The sequence below is a fragment of the Aplysia californica genome, unplaced genomic scaffold (genome assembly GCF_000002075.1).
Source record: "Aplysia californica isolate F4 #8 unplaced genomic scaffold, AplCal3.0 scaffold00052, whole genome shotgun sequence".
NCBI classification, from domain to species: domain Eukaryota; kingdom Metazoa; phylum Mollusca; class Gastropoda; order Aplysiida; family Aplysiidae; genus Aplysia; species Aplysia californica.
The window spans coordinates 1403878-1418177 of NW_004797322.1; the positions used below are offsets into that span (position 1 = coordinate 1403878).

General features: G+C 42.2%; 1 protein-coding gene across 5 annotated transcripts in view; it reads left to right on the forward strand.

Annotated features, from left to right (window-relative positions):
• The window catches only part of LOC101864204 (plancitoxin-1), a 43729-nt gene that overhangs the window by 12687 nt on the left and 16742 nt on the right, over window positions 1-14300 (forward strand). For 3 of the 5 annotated variants that reach the window (XM_035968341.1, XM_035968343.1, XM_035968344.1), the window contains exons 2-3: window positions 8621-8739; window positions 10377-10551. In XM_035968341.1, coding sequence (XP_035824234.1) covers window positions 8621-8739; window positions 10377-10551 — 294 coding nt within the window. Of the gene's footprint in view, window positions 1-1505; window positions 3353-5002; window positions 5037-8620; window positions 8740-10376; window positions 10552-14300 lie in introns of those variants that run through there. The other 2 variants (XM_005092762.3, XM_035968342.1) reach the window with 2 other exon arrangements.

The following is a 14300-nucleotide window of genomic DNA, read 5'->3' on the forward strand; positions in this document are numbered from 1 at the left end:
AGAAGAAGAAGAAGAAGAAGAAGAAGAAGAAGAAGAAGAAGAAGAAGAAGAAGAAGAAGAAGAGAAGAAACAGCAGGGAGTCTCTGGAGCCCACCCCCCACCCCACAAACACACACCATTAAAAATAACCTTATTCCAAACTGTTGTGCCTCTCTACATGTGATCAACATGTATCATTTTTCTCTGCTTTATTTTTTCTGCGGCGCCAATATGCTTTTATTTCTTTTCCTTTTCTTCAGAATTATGGAATTTGTTCATATCATCATATGAATGATATAACAATATTGATCAAATCCGTAGTCATGACAACAAGAGTAATATGATGATGCATGCATGTGAATTAAGTTGATGAAGATAACGATGATCGTGATGACGATGATGATAATGGCGACTTGATAACAACGATGATGATGATGATGATAATGATGATAACAACGGAAATGATGATGTTGGTGGTGAAAATCTCGAAGAATTTGTATACAGAGAAGTGTTAAAAGGCTTTGCAACACATAAGCCGCCATATGATAAAAATGATATATAGGCCTAGATTTACATTATATTAATATGACAAACGTGTTGTGATGTCTGCTGTCTTGTTCAAGTGTAGGAATTACGCAAAAAAGAGAGGGGAAGAACACAAAAGAAAACAAAAATAATAATAATTTTAAAAAATAAAAAAATCGCAATACCCCCCCCCCCCCTTTTTTCCCCCCCACACACACAGATTTCTTTATTTGCCAACAAAGACCAAGACACACAAAGTAAACAAAACAACAGTGCGCAGATTTGCTATGTTTGATGCCAATGATGTTGACTAAAAATAGCTGTGATTTGCGGCAACTATAATATTGGAGAGTATAGTCACGCTCATGTGTGCGTGTGCGTAAGCTGCGGGAATAGACAGTGTGAGTGAACACAGCTCGCCCCAAGAAACGCACGAAAGCAAATTTATTTATGAAAATCTATATTCACGCGCACGCACACACACGCGATCGCGCGCGCGCGCACACACACACACACACACACACACACACAAAGGCTACACACACACACAAAGGCTACACACACACACGTGCGCACACTCACACACACACACACACGATCACGCATTATGTAAGTCTACTTTTCCCAGGTGACGTGTTATAATGTCGGTGCAAGGGTCAAGGGTCAAATCAGTTTTGCTGAGACGGTCTTTCCGAGACCTTTTGAATTTTGCGTATATTACGAGTTCATAGGTATTAGAAATCGTACCAGAATGCATGGACAGCTTTTGGCTTTGTGATCCCTGCACATTTTTATATTCAAATTAAGATGAGAAACATAACGCAGGGTGCCCTGGAACGGGGAGTGTGAATGGCGAGGGTTTCTTTCACTTGTCACTGTTCCTAAAAATATACAGTACGGGGATTCCCAAAATCCAAGCGTTTTCCCCCCTCTCATCACAGAAGATCGCGATTGGGTAAAATTCAAATCGTTTCAGTTTTCAGTTTCTGTCCGAATAAATGTTCTTTGAAAATTCTGCCCCACCACTACCGTTAATTTCATGGGTCCCTAAATTGAATAGATAGATATGTGGGCAGTGACTTAGAAGCATCCTCTATCAAAAGACCTCACAGAATATGCTACTGATACAAATAACAAATTACTCAAGACTAATTCAAAGCACATGATCATACAGGCCTTGGATATAAAATATATGGAATAGATGAAGGCCGAAAACAACATAATCTACATTCTAGATCTAATATTATCAAGGCAGAAAAAAGTGGAAGAAGACGCATGTAATACTTAAATAAAGCCATAGTCAGAATGAAAACATAAGAACGTATTGATAAAACAATTTTCTTTTGAAAAAGAAAAATGCTCATAGGACGCCAACATTTTAAAACAAATTGCTGTAGATCTAGATATCTAGATCTACCTGTAGTTCTATGAAACACGATGCTTCCGTAAAAGACTAGAAAATCATGGTAAACAGGTGAATCAATTACAGAATTTCCTTTCGTAAATTCTAAGAATGGACTGCCATTTTAACTTGGATCTGGAGAAAGTGAAAGACACATTGTATGGAGGAGAATTGTTGAAGCTTCTAAAATAACGGAAAGGGCAGGGTGTAGAATAGATGTCAGAAGATGATATCTCAAGATTTTGGCCTGGACACCCTAACTTAAGGGTAGACCAAGCATCCATTCATGATTATTCAGTTAGAATCAGTACATTTCAATTTTCATTATAAATATCATGTCGGGGTTAACCATCTCGGGTTAATGTAGAAAACAGCCACTTTCCCTCAAATAATAGGCCTAATCTAAATCTAGATCTAGATCTAGGCCTACTCATATTTTACTTACACTGGTGGTGATCGTAGGCTAAATCTAGTCACCAATATGTAAGTCCTTGCTAGACTTCGACTTAGAATTTGAAAGTACCGTGGCGAGGCTGAAAGTGAAAGGTAACCGAACAAAAAACATACATAGGCGTGCATATATATACTGTTTTTTGCACCTACCTTGAAGAAGTCCAGATCTGACCGAAAGCAAGTTGATCTACGATTCTAAATCTAGATATCTAGATTTGTCTAGATCTAAATCTAGATTCTATTTGATAATTCAAAAATCTTGCAAGATAATCTGCGGACGAAGTCGCCTGAACTCTGCCTCCAAACTAAAATATTTAAACCTAAAACTTCTGGTTTAACAATTTCGCGAAGGAAACTCTAAAACTAGAGTCTATCTGTAGGCAGATCTTAACTTAGGCCTAGACTAGTACAAACTTTCGTCGAAAGCTGCTCTCACGTCACGAGTGGTAGCTCTATTCGATTCTACTCCCTTAACTTTGGACGTAAAACCAGAAAATAGGCTTTGGCTTGTTCAAGAAGCAGCTTGACGAGGACGCGCGAGGGATTTTCTAAGAATAGCTGAGCTCCCCAACGGAAAAATCCGAAAACTAAGGGAAGTGACTCCGACTATTGGGCCTAACTCCTGAGGAGTTGGCCAAGCCAAACACTGCAGCGTTCAGCAATGTAGGCCTACCAGGAAGAAGAAAGAGAACGAATGCCCAAACTGTTATCAAGCAGGAAGAAGAAAGGGAACACAAGGTCCGAATGTAAATTTTGATATCAAGCAAAAAGACGAAAGGGAACAAAGTTTAAGGAACAAAGACCTGAATGCGACTCACGAGACAATGACTCATGGAGTCGGCTAGATCTATAGATCTATGAGGAATATAAAAGTTTATTAAGTGAAACTGTACTTTCTTTCACTTTCTGCAAGTGAAAGTTGAACCCAGTGTCAGACGGGTCAGAGTAAGACAAGACTGTGTAACATTTCAAAAGACTGAGCGACCCATATAGGTAAGGCTGTCTTTCTTGTTTCTTTTTATCTATTATTCTTCCATGATCCATGGGTAGATCTAGATCTCTAGGCATTATTTTTGTCTGTCATCTGGGATTCGGCATTATCTGGCCATGGCGATGTGCGCATCTCTTCAGGCCTCTGTGGTTATTCCTTCAAGGAAGTGGTTATTCTCACCCCGGATGAAAATAACCTAGACTTATGTCTCGCTATTCTCACCCCCTCCCTTGTTTTACCAGAAGTTACCCAAGAGGGATCAGGGCTGAGGCTGATACTCCACAGGAACGTGTTGTTGGTGTCCGAATAGATAGAAGGCTGGATCTAGATCTAGATCTAGTCTAGTCACAGTCAGGGTTGTCAAATTGGAGCCAAGTCTAAAAAATTTGGCTCTTTTGGATTGCGTCTGGCCCGGAGAATTTCATTTGGCTCTCGGGCTCTTTTTGGCTCCAAACTCCAAATGTTAAAAAAGAACGGGACAGAAGTGGCAACAAAAAAAGAAAAAGGGTTTAACGCCCTCGCCCATTTGGTCTGAATAATTCACAATCCTTCAATCATCATGCAAGAGCATAAATTTTAATAGTCTCGTGCTCGTGTCTCATTTCGATCATACAAGCTCTCTGCTCCTTGAACTGTAATTCATTGTGTGCAGGCAGAGAGGCCTGCCATCGTAAGTGTGTAAACAACTAAAGGTCCGGCCGGTGGCCGGTGGCCAGTCCCACATCCTTCTCAGTAGTATCGACTCGAGCCTTTTTTTTTACTGGAGAGGCGAAAAATGTTTTACTTTATTATTGATGGCTCCCAACCACATGCAGTAAGCCACCAAGGGCCTTAAAAGTGAATTTATCGGCCTGCGAGAGGTCAGGGGGGAGTCCTTGCCTCATGCCCACACCGGGGTGGGAGCTATTCTCACCGGGAGGGGTGGGGGGGAAGACAACCACCTGTACAAACGGCCACTTTGCATTTACCCCCTTGCATTTTTTCTGCATAATTTGTGTAAAATGGGCACCTGTCCAACGCGACCACGGCCACCATATTTTAACACCCTACCCCTATCACACTAAGCAATAACACCTGTCTTAGAGGGGCACTCTAGTGACTATCCCCATTACGTTTTGTCGTAAATTGTGCACTGGCCCCTGGCGTTGTGGGCGAGCCGTCATAATCCAACCACTTTGTCGTTGTTGTTAGGTAGTCCCTCCAACCGATCATGTTGCGTAGGCCCCTCCCACTGTTGACCAATAGGTACCAATTTTCAGCTGCTAGTGAGATCATGGGATCCCTCATAACCAATAAGCCCCGCCCAGAACTCATACACAAATCGTAAGTGAGATAAGTGGTCACTGTTTACCCAGTCTGTAACAAAGTAACAATGGATGTCAACATGAAGCATCACTTGTTCTCTAAGTGGTGGCGACCCAAGTGTTTGTTTTAACATGGCACTCGCTCTTCCTCGTCTGATACATTTCCTTTTATTGTCACCCTTGTGCAAAATCAGCTACAAAATAAAAATAGCAAACAAAATACAAACCAACAACAACAAAAGCAACAACAGTGTAGCTACTTTCGATTGGGACTTCAGATGGGAATGGTTTGTTTTCTTCATCTTGATCAGTCCTACCTAAGACGGCCACCTGTTTTATACAGCCACTTTTCTCCTTGACAATGAGTGGCTGTCTTACACAGGTTTGACTGTTTCTATTTTTGTCCTGTTTGTTTTCACTGTGATTAGGACTATTAGTTACGATTTGATTCATGTTTTGGCTGAGCAGTTCACATTATATTCTGATTAGAACATTTGTGAGGCATCAAGGTGAAATCGGGCGCTTGTCAAATGAATGAAATAGTCAAACCTGTGTAAGACGGAATCGCAAGGGAGCCAGAAAAAAATTATGTCTTAGACATTTTCCGTCTTAGACAGGGGAATTTAGGGGGAAATGGAAGGGGGAGGGGGGTTCAAAGGCCCTGCCAGATCAAAGATCGCTTGTCCGATACGGAAAGTAGTGGTCAAAACTCCACACCTCTTAATTGCTATCCTGTCTGATAATGACATGCGTCAGTCTTACTTATTGAATTACCACCAGTGCTTGCTTTCATAAGACCACTGTTTGACCTATCTATTAAAAACAGAAATGTTTGAACATCTCCTTTGCTTCCACCCTTAGCCCCACCCTTCGGTGTAGCAAGCACAGTCAACCAATGCCCCCCTCACTGCCATCATGTAACAACGATTCGATTCGAGGAACTCTTTTCTCGGCTGGTGTACGATCAGGGCGGCAGGCATTGGTCAAACTAATTTCACACCCCTGGCTTCTGGGTACCCAGGAAAGTTTCCGTAGTGGCTCACTACTTGAGCACTCTCATGGGCAGTCGTGAGATTTCACACCCCCTCTACACTGACCATCTGCATCGCTCAGGGCTGGAATGATGGGGTAACATCTACCCCCAAATTGCACCCATACTTCCCTTCCTTGCCTAGCGGCATTGCCATGGCGTTAAGTTTAGAGCCGGCGGGACCAAACTTGTGAGTTTTGTTTCAAATCAGGGCTGAGCGGGGGAAAGCATTTCCTGTCTTAGACAGGTGAAACCATCGGAAGGGGGCGGATTTTTCTTTCCGTTTCCGCATTGGACAGGTTTCTTTTTTATACAGGTAATTAAAGAGGGATAAATAAAGGGGGGAGCGGGGAGATTCCGTTAAGACAGGTTCGACTGTAGAAGAAAATGGCATTTTTACTCTAGTGTGGCAATTTTTATCGAATTTTTGTTTCTTGGATCAACACCAACTTTTATATATATATATATGTCCTTTTAAAAGTACATTTCTGTGTGGATTTTAATTTTATTTTAAGTTAAAAAAGTTGATTGAAGGCACAAAAATGTAAGGATTATCAAGCTATGGAAGTCTGCAAACTTTGGCGGCCATTTTCTTGCAAATTTTTTCTCTGAAACCAGGTGATCCATACGTCTTTCTATCACAAGTATTTCGCTTTCTATTTAAGATAGATGGATATTTTAATCATCTTACAAAAGAGAAGTGAACAAACTTTAAAATGATACCATAACTCTACATGCTCAAAGCTTGACGTGCGGCTGATTCCACCACTCATGTCACATTTATTTCCCTTTCTAATGAGGTATAAGTTTCTGTTGCAGCTTAATTTGGCAAGAAATTATGGCCTTAGGTGACTCTATTCTCCATTTCATGATCATGTTTCTCACTCTGGATCAGGACGTAGGCCGCGAACAAGCACTTTCCACCTTTCCCTGTCCTGGGCTAGTCGCTTGATGTCACTCCATGTCTTCCCTTTCCATTTCCGTGACTCTTCTCCAGGTTCCATGTGGTCTTCGTCTTGATATATTACCCTGTGGGTTGCTATTTAACACTTTCCTTGTTATGCAGCTGCTTGACTTCCTGAAAGTGTGTCCAATCCATCGCCAACGTCTTCTTTCCACCTCTCTGATTGGGCTCTGTCTTGTTCTTCTTAATACTTCCTCGTTGGTGACCCTGTCTGTCCGTAAGATCCTCTGTAGCTTCCTCAGACACGTGTTCAAGGAAACCTGGATCCTCTTAATGCACGTCTGAGATGCATTCCAGGTCCCACTTCCATACAACGAGACTGACTTCACATTTGAGTTGAACATTTTCAGCTTTGTCCGTAGTGAGATATCCCTGGTCCTCCAAATCCTGTTCAAAGAAATAAATGCAGTTTGTGCCTTTCCCATGCGGGACTTTATTTCAGCACCTGTTCCTCCCTCTCTGTCAATTATACTCTCAAGATAGCAGAAGGATTCGATATCTTCTAGTGCATTTCCCTTTACTGTGACCTGCTCCTTTCGTAGTGCATCTATCCTAAGGGCTTTTGACTTTTCGGGGTGGATCCTCAATCCAACAGACTCTGATAGGGCGTTTAAAATTGTTGTCTTTGCTTGCATCTGTTCCTGAGTGTGTAACAGAAGCGCCAAGTCATCTGCAAAGTCTAGATCGTTCAACTGTGTCCATGGGGTCCACTGTATGCCTTTTCTGTGTCCTCTAGTGGTTTCCTGCTTTATCCAGTCGATTGCCCAGATAAAGAGGAAAGGTGATAGTGAACATCCCTGTCTCACACCAGTCTTGATGTCAAAACTGTCAATGAGCTGGCCATCATGTATAACCGCGCAGCTTGTCCCTTCGTACATGCTCTCTATGAGGCTAACCAACTTCTGTGGGATTCCGTGATGTCTCAGTATCTTTAATAGTGTTGCTCGGTCTATGCTGTCAAAGGCTTTCTCATAGTCAAGAAAGTTGACGATCAACTGGGAGTTCCACTCCAGGGACTGTTCTACTATGATCCTCAACATAGCAATCTGGTCCATGGTTGACCGGTTTTTCCGAAAACCAGCCTGTTCATCCCGAAGTCTTGGATCCATTGCAGACTTGATTCTCTCCAGTTGAAGACCTTACCTGATACTGAGAGAAGAGTGATTCCTTGGTAGTTGCTGCAGTTGCTGAGATCCCCCTTTTTAGGAAGTTTCACAAGGTATCTTTCTTTCCAATCCTTTGGGAACTTACTCTACTTCCAGATCCTGGTAAACAATGGGAGAAGGAGGTCTGCCGTCCCATTGGCATCTGTTTTTTTGGCCTCAGGTGGAATCTGATCAGGACCGGCCGCTTTACCATTGTTCAGCTTCTTAATGGCATCTAGAGTCTCCTGTTTTGATGGAGCATCACAGCAGATTGGTAAATTATTTCTTGCTGGCAGGATGTTTGGCGGGTTACTCGATGGTGGTCTGTTCAGGAGACTGTTGAAATGGTCTACCCATCGTCTTGACAGAGCTTCCTTTCCAAAAATGGTTTTTCCCTCTTGGTCTTTTACTGTTACTTCTGGTTTCCCATATTTTCCTGAAAGAGTCTTTGTTGTCTGATAAAGGATAATTTTGCATGTGCCCTCCCGCTACTGCCTCCTCTGCCCTCTCTGCCAGCCTGTTAATGAATTCCTCCTTGTCTTTTCTGATACTACGTGTCATAAGAGACAACTAAAGACTAAAGGTGCATAGGTCTGGTCACCCAAAAAGTGTCAGTATGCGGAGGGCCAACTACCCGACCCAGTAAAAACAGAAAGTTATAGAAACACGAACATTCTCCATTTTAACTGACTAAAATTGAATTCTGTCCAAGTACGGAAAATAATTTTGGAGACAAAGGGTTAAATCTGAATTTGTTATTTTGTATGTGCTTTAGAGTGTGCTTCTCTTCTTCAACATGTTGTTGATGATAAATATTTTTATTTCAGAACATGTCAGCATCATCTACTTCTACCATGGATGCAAAGTGTGCCTTTCTGTTCGTGTTGTGCTTCTCAACTGGATTCTGTTTACAATGCCTGGACAATGATGGCAAGGCAGTAGACTGGTTTGTATTGATATAATAGTCTCTTTGTATTTTAGCTGTTGTAACTATTAACTCGTTGTCATAAATCATTATGAAAATATCATGCTTGTTTTGAATGTGGCACGTTCAGCTTCAAGTATTGCAAATTGTCGTAAATGGAGAGTTTATGATATCTGTTGTCTGGATACCCCCCCCCCCCCCCGGGTTGGTGCCACTGACTGAAGTGTTTTTAGGCCATGCCCAAAGGGGGAACATTTCTTGTTCTTATGCACTGTAGAATTGTAAATGGGCCGATCTAACAATGCCATGCTCATAACTGTGCCTGAACTACAACAGGGAACTGCTGCTTTTTCTTTCCTAATCCTTACTATCTGACTATCATCATTTCTCCAATACTTCTTTTGTATGTTTGTCACACTCTTGTGACCCCCTAGTTCCTGGGTGCTTTGAAAGTCGAAACAGACTTTGTGCTGTTTAAGCTAGAGAGGTGAGCACAGTAAGCCTGATTCCCTGTAAAGACTCCTCTGTTGTCATCCACCCCTTGGCGCTCATATGACCTTATGCAGTTGCGAGTGCCATAAAACCTCTACTATAAAAAAAATAAGTGTGTGTGTGTTGTCTGGAAATTTATTTTGTTTTATAGCTTCCCTTTGGCCTCTAGTATGAAGCTGTGTACTCTATAGGATATCTATACTTTGCCCAAATTGGGGGTTGTCTTCTGTACAAATTTGTGTGCACTTACTTTTTGCACATAAAAAGTATCCGTAGCCCTCCATTGTGTCTCAGTTGCTTGGAAAAGATTTAGTGCCAAAAAGTTTAATGCCAATCTGTATCACAAGTATTGAATTCCAGAAATAGTTTGCAAAAAAATGATCAGAGACATTGATCTTCTACCTCTCAATTCTTCCTATTTTGTTGTACAATATATGGTAAAAGAAATCTTAGAGGAATATCAGATATGATTGTTGTGGCAATCATGTACTCTTTTCAAGTAGAATGCTCCTTTTACCAGCATTGCAGACGCCTCAAATGTGAAATGAGGAGAGAAGATCCCTTGAAAAGAAATAAACCAGCTACAACATGCCTTTGGGCCTATATGTTGAAATCTTGAGTGAAGCAGCCTTTTCATTAAAACAGCAATCTGAAATGCAAGTCTGACTGCTGCTTTTCATATCAATTCCATAGACGTATAGCAAATATTTTTAAGCCATGATTTTGCCCAAGTAAATGAATTTGATAATTACTACTCAATATTTGAGAGATTATGATAATGGGATGGAAATTTTCCAGCAAAGCAGGTTCCTTAGACTACTTAGACTGCTTTTCATTTTGTTTGTTCTTATGAAGTGACATAATGAATGATAATGGTAAGTGCTGGATTCAGTATGGCCAAACCTACTCTTTTGTTTTTTTATTTTCTTCAATAATTTAGCTGCCCCAGTTCTGTAGTGATTGAGAATGGTGTATGGAAATATTTATATTGAATAAGTGTGCATCAGTGTATTGACAATATCTGTAGACCACTGAAAAATAGACTTCTTCTAAGCTTGTCATTCTCTTCCTTCTCTTTCTCCTTCCCTCCTTCCATCCCTCCCACCTTTCCTTCCTTCTTCTTTCATTTTTCATTCTGAGACAGGTTTTTGTTTCTTCAATGACAGGTATTCTGTCTACAAGTATCCAAGGGTCCGCTCACCTAAGAGCTTGATTTTCAAAGAAGGACTGGCTTTTGTCTATCTGGATGTGCGAAACCCACAATGGGAATTGTCCAAAACGCCCATTAATGCAACTGGGAATGCAGTTTATAACACACTGCAGCAAATTTATAAGTCAAAGGTTTGTAAATTGTTATATTTTGCAGTTCACAGAATGCTATTGAAAGTTTGTTTTAGGTTTAGGTCTCCTTTCTTTGAAGGTATAAAAGCCCTGAAGGAAAGTTCACCGGCTCAGTAGTAGTCGTTTATTTAGTGCTGAGAATATCAGTACCCTGTTTGGTGCCTATAGCATGCCGTGCATCATACACAGAGATTTAACCAACACACACACACACACACACACACACACACGCGCGCGCGCGCGCGCACACACACACACACACACACACACACACACACACACACACACACACACACCATTGGCCTGCAGACCCGGCATTGAGAAGAATAGGACTGACGTGGTGCTGGCGTGTCGTACGAGGCGACTTAATGGCGAACCAGGCAGTGACTTATGAAACAGAGTCATCCACCCTCTAAGTTGGGGGTTGAGTCACGAGGCTAACAACCTCTCTTGTAAAAAGAACCTGTTACAGAAACACATACAAGCAAAAACTATTGTCTTTGCTTGGCTGGTCGTTGGTCATCTCCGAATGGAGAGTTTATGATGTGAGGCAGTGAAAGCCAAAAGGAAGCTGCTTGGCAGAAGCCTCCACCATCATCCAAGTCCAAGTCTCTTCGGATTGGATTGTGGAACGTTAGGACCCTTTATGAGGCTGGAAAAACTGCACAGACTACACATACTGGGAATCAGCAAGACTCACTGGAACCAGTCTGGACAGAAGCGAATGAAAGAGGGGGAGCTTTTCATTTATTCAGAAAACGACAGTGATGGACCACACAGGGAAGGAGTAGGGATGATCATATCCAAAACAGTCCAAAAGACATTCAGGGGCTGGGAAGCGCATGGTCCAAGGATCATCATGGCCTCATTTGGAACTAAGAAAGAACTTAAGGAAAGATGTGATAGGAAGAAGGTCATAAACATGAACTTCACACAAGTGTATGCCCCAACCAATGATGCAGAAAGGGAGAATAAAGATGACTTCTACAACCACCTGCAGAGGGTGATCGACAAACTTCCAGGTAAGGATATCAATATTGTCATGGGAGACCTAAATGCAAAGGTAGGTTCGGACAATAATCGCTGTGAGGAAATCATGGGCAAACATGGATTAGGAGAGGCAAATGACAACAGAGAAATATTCCAAAACTTCTGTACATTCAACAACTTGGTTATTGGAGGAAGAATCTTCCCTCATAAAAGGATTCATAAGGCCGCTTGGGTCTCCCCGGATGGAACAATGGAAAACCAGATAGATCACTTTTGCATTTCCCAAAAGTTTAGACACTCACTCTCGGATGTCCGAGTCTTACGAGGAGCAGACATCGCATCAGACCACCATTTGATCCTGGAAAGATGAAACTGACACTGAGAAGGTATGCTGAAGTCACATCTGGAAGTCATCAAAAGTATGAAGTGAGCCTTCTGAAAGACCCAGTAAAGAAGAATGAGTTCAAGTTGAAACTGAAGAACAGATTTCAAGCCCTTCAAGGTCTGGTTGAATGTGAAGTAAGCGAACCCTGGGACAAGATAAAAGAGGCAGTAAATACAACTTGCCAGAGCACCCAAGGACCCAAAGACAACACAAGAAATGGATGGATTTCACAGGACTCTCTTGACAAAGTCAAAAGAAGAAGAGAGCTGAAGGCCCAAGTTAACAACAGCTGTACCTGAACTGAGAAACTCGCTGCACAACAAGAGTACACAGAAGTAAATCAGGGGGTAAAGAATTCCATCAAGAAGGACAAGAATACATACCTGAATGGCCTGGCCGAAAAGGCAGAGAAAGTAGCAACAGACGGACACCTGCGGATAGTACATCAGACAACAAGAACTCTTTCATGCAGGTTCAGCAAGCCCACTCTACCAGTGAAAGACAAAGAGGGAAAGACAAGCTACAACCCAGAGGAGCAACTTAACTGATGGAGAGAGCTCTTTAATCAACTTTTGAACAGACCACCTCCTGAAAACCAACCAGAAATTCTTCCAGCCAGAAATGACCTCCCAATAGTTATGGAACCACCTTCGAGAGAGGAAATTGCAGCAACTATAACATCACTGAAGTCCCACAAGGCAGCTGGTCCCGACCATATACCACCGGAAGCTCTTAAGGCAGATAAAGATACATCAGTGGAAATTCTCTATGCTCTATTTGAAATGGTTTGGCAAGAGGCAGAAATATCATCAGACTGGAAGGAAGGCCGCCTAATCATGCTGCTAAAGAAGGGAGACCTCAGCAATTGTAACAACTACAGAGGCATAACACTCCTTTCCGAACCTGGTAAAGTCTTTAACAGGATATTCTTGGAGAGAATGAAGCTGGCAACAGATGAGAAGCTCCGAGGAAACCAGACAGGATTCCGCAAAAACCGATCATGTGTGGACCAGATTATTACTCTGCGCATCATTATTGAGCAATCACTTGAATGGAATTCACCAGTCGTGGTCAACTTCATTGATTATGAAAAGGCATTTGACAGCACGGACATGGAAACTCTATGGAAACTCATGCGGCATTATGGAATACCTGACAAAATCGTCAAGCTTGTGAAGGCCACCTATGATGGAACAAATTGCCAAGTCGTCCACGAAGGACAACTCTCAGAACCATTCCAGGTACAGACAGGAGTGCGACAAGGATGCTTGCTCTCTCCTTTTCTCTTCATACTGGCAATTGACTGGGTCATGAAAGAAACCACCAGAGGCAAGCGTAATGGAACACAGTGGATCCCCTGGCAGCAGCTTGATGACTTGGACTTCGCAGATGACCTTGCACAGCTCTCTCACACACATAGTCAGACGCACGAAAGGACCAAGGAACTCAACAGCCTATCAAAGAGTGTTGGCCTATGTATACAACCGGGCAAGTGGAAAGTAGTGAAGCTGGGAAAAGTTTCAAGCCTTGCTGTGACAGTGGAAGACACTCCCCTGGAAAAAGTGGACTTCTTTACCTACCTTGGTACTGTCATCGATGGTAAAGGTGGAACCGAAGCAGATGTTAAAGCAAGAACGGACAAAGCTAGGTCTGCATTCAATCAATTATCAAAAGTCTAGAAAGCAAGCAACAACTCACTGCACTCCAAGATTGGACTCTTTAACTCCGACGTCAAGTCTGTGCTCCTCTACGGCTGTGAAACTTGGAAGACAACAAAGACAGTACTGAATAAAGTCCAGCCTTTCATCAACAGATGTATGAGGAGTATTCTAAGAATTAAGTGGCAGGATAGAATAAGAAATGAAGAGCTGTATGAAAGGACAGGACACAAGGATATATAGAAGTAGAAATAGGACGAAGAAAGTGGCAATGGATGGGACACACCTTTAAGAAAGCCCAGAGGAAACATCCCAAGAGTCACTGCAGTGGAACCCACAGGGAGCACAAGGCAGGGGTGGGCCACGGGAAACATGTAGGAGATGCGTGGAAAGGGACATGAGAGAGATGAAGCTCACTTGGAACGAGCTTCGAAGGATGGCTCAGGACAGAGATAAATTGAAAGAGTTTGTATGTGGCCTATACCCTGCCTAGGGTGAAAGGCATTGATGATGACACACTCCATATCTCGAATTAAAGATGCTTATCATGACCAGGCTCGAGAAAGTGAAGTGTTAACTTGAAGATAATATAAAAGAGTTAAACTGTGAGTAAGATACAGAGGTACGGGTGAGGGTTATCATTTTGAGTACCGGTATGCCCTTTATGTGTGTGTGTGTGTGTGTGTGTGTGTGTGTGTGTGTGTGTGTGTGTGTGT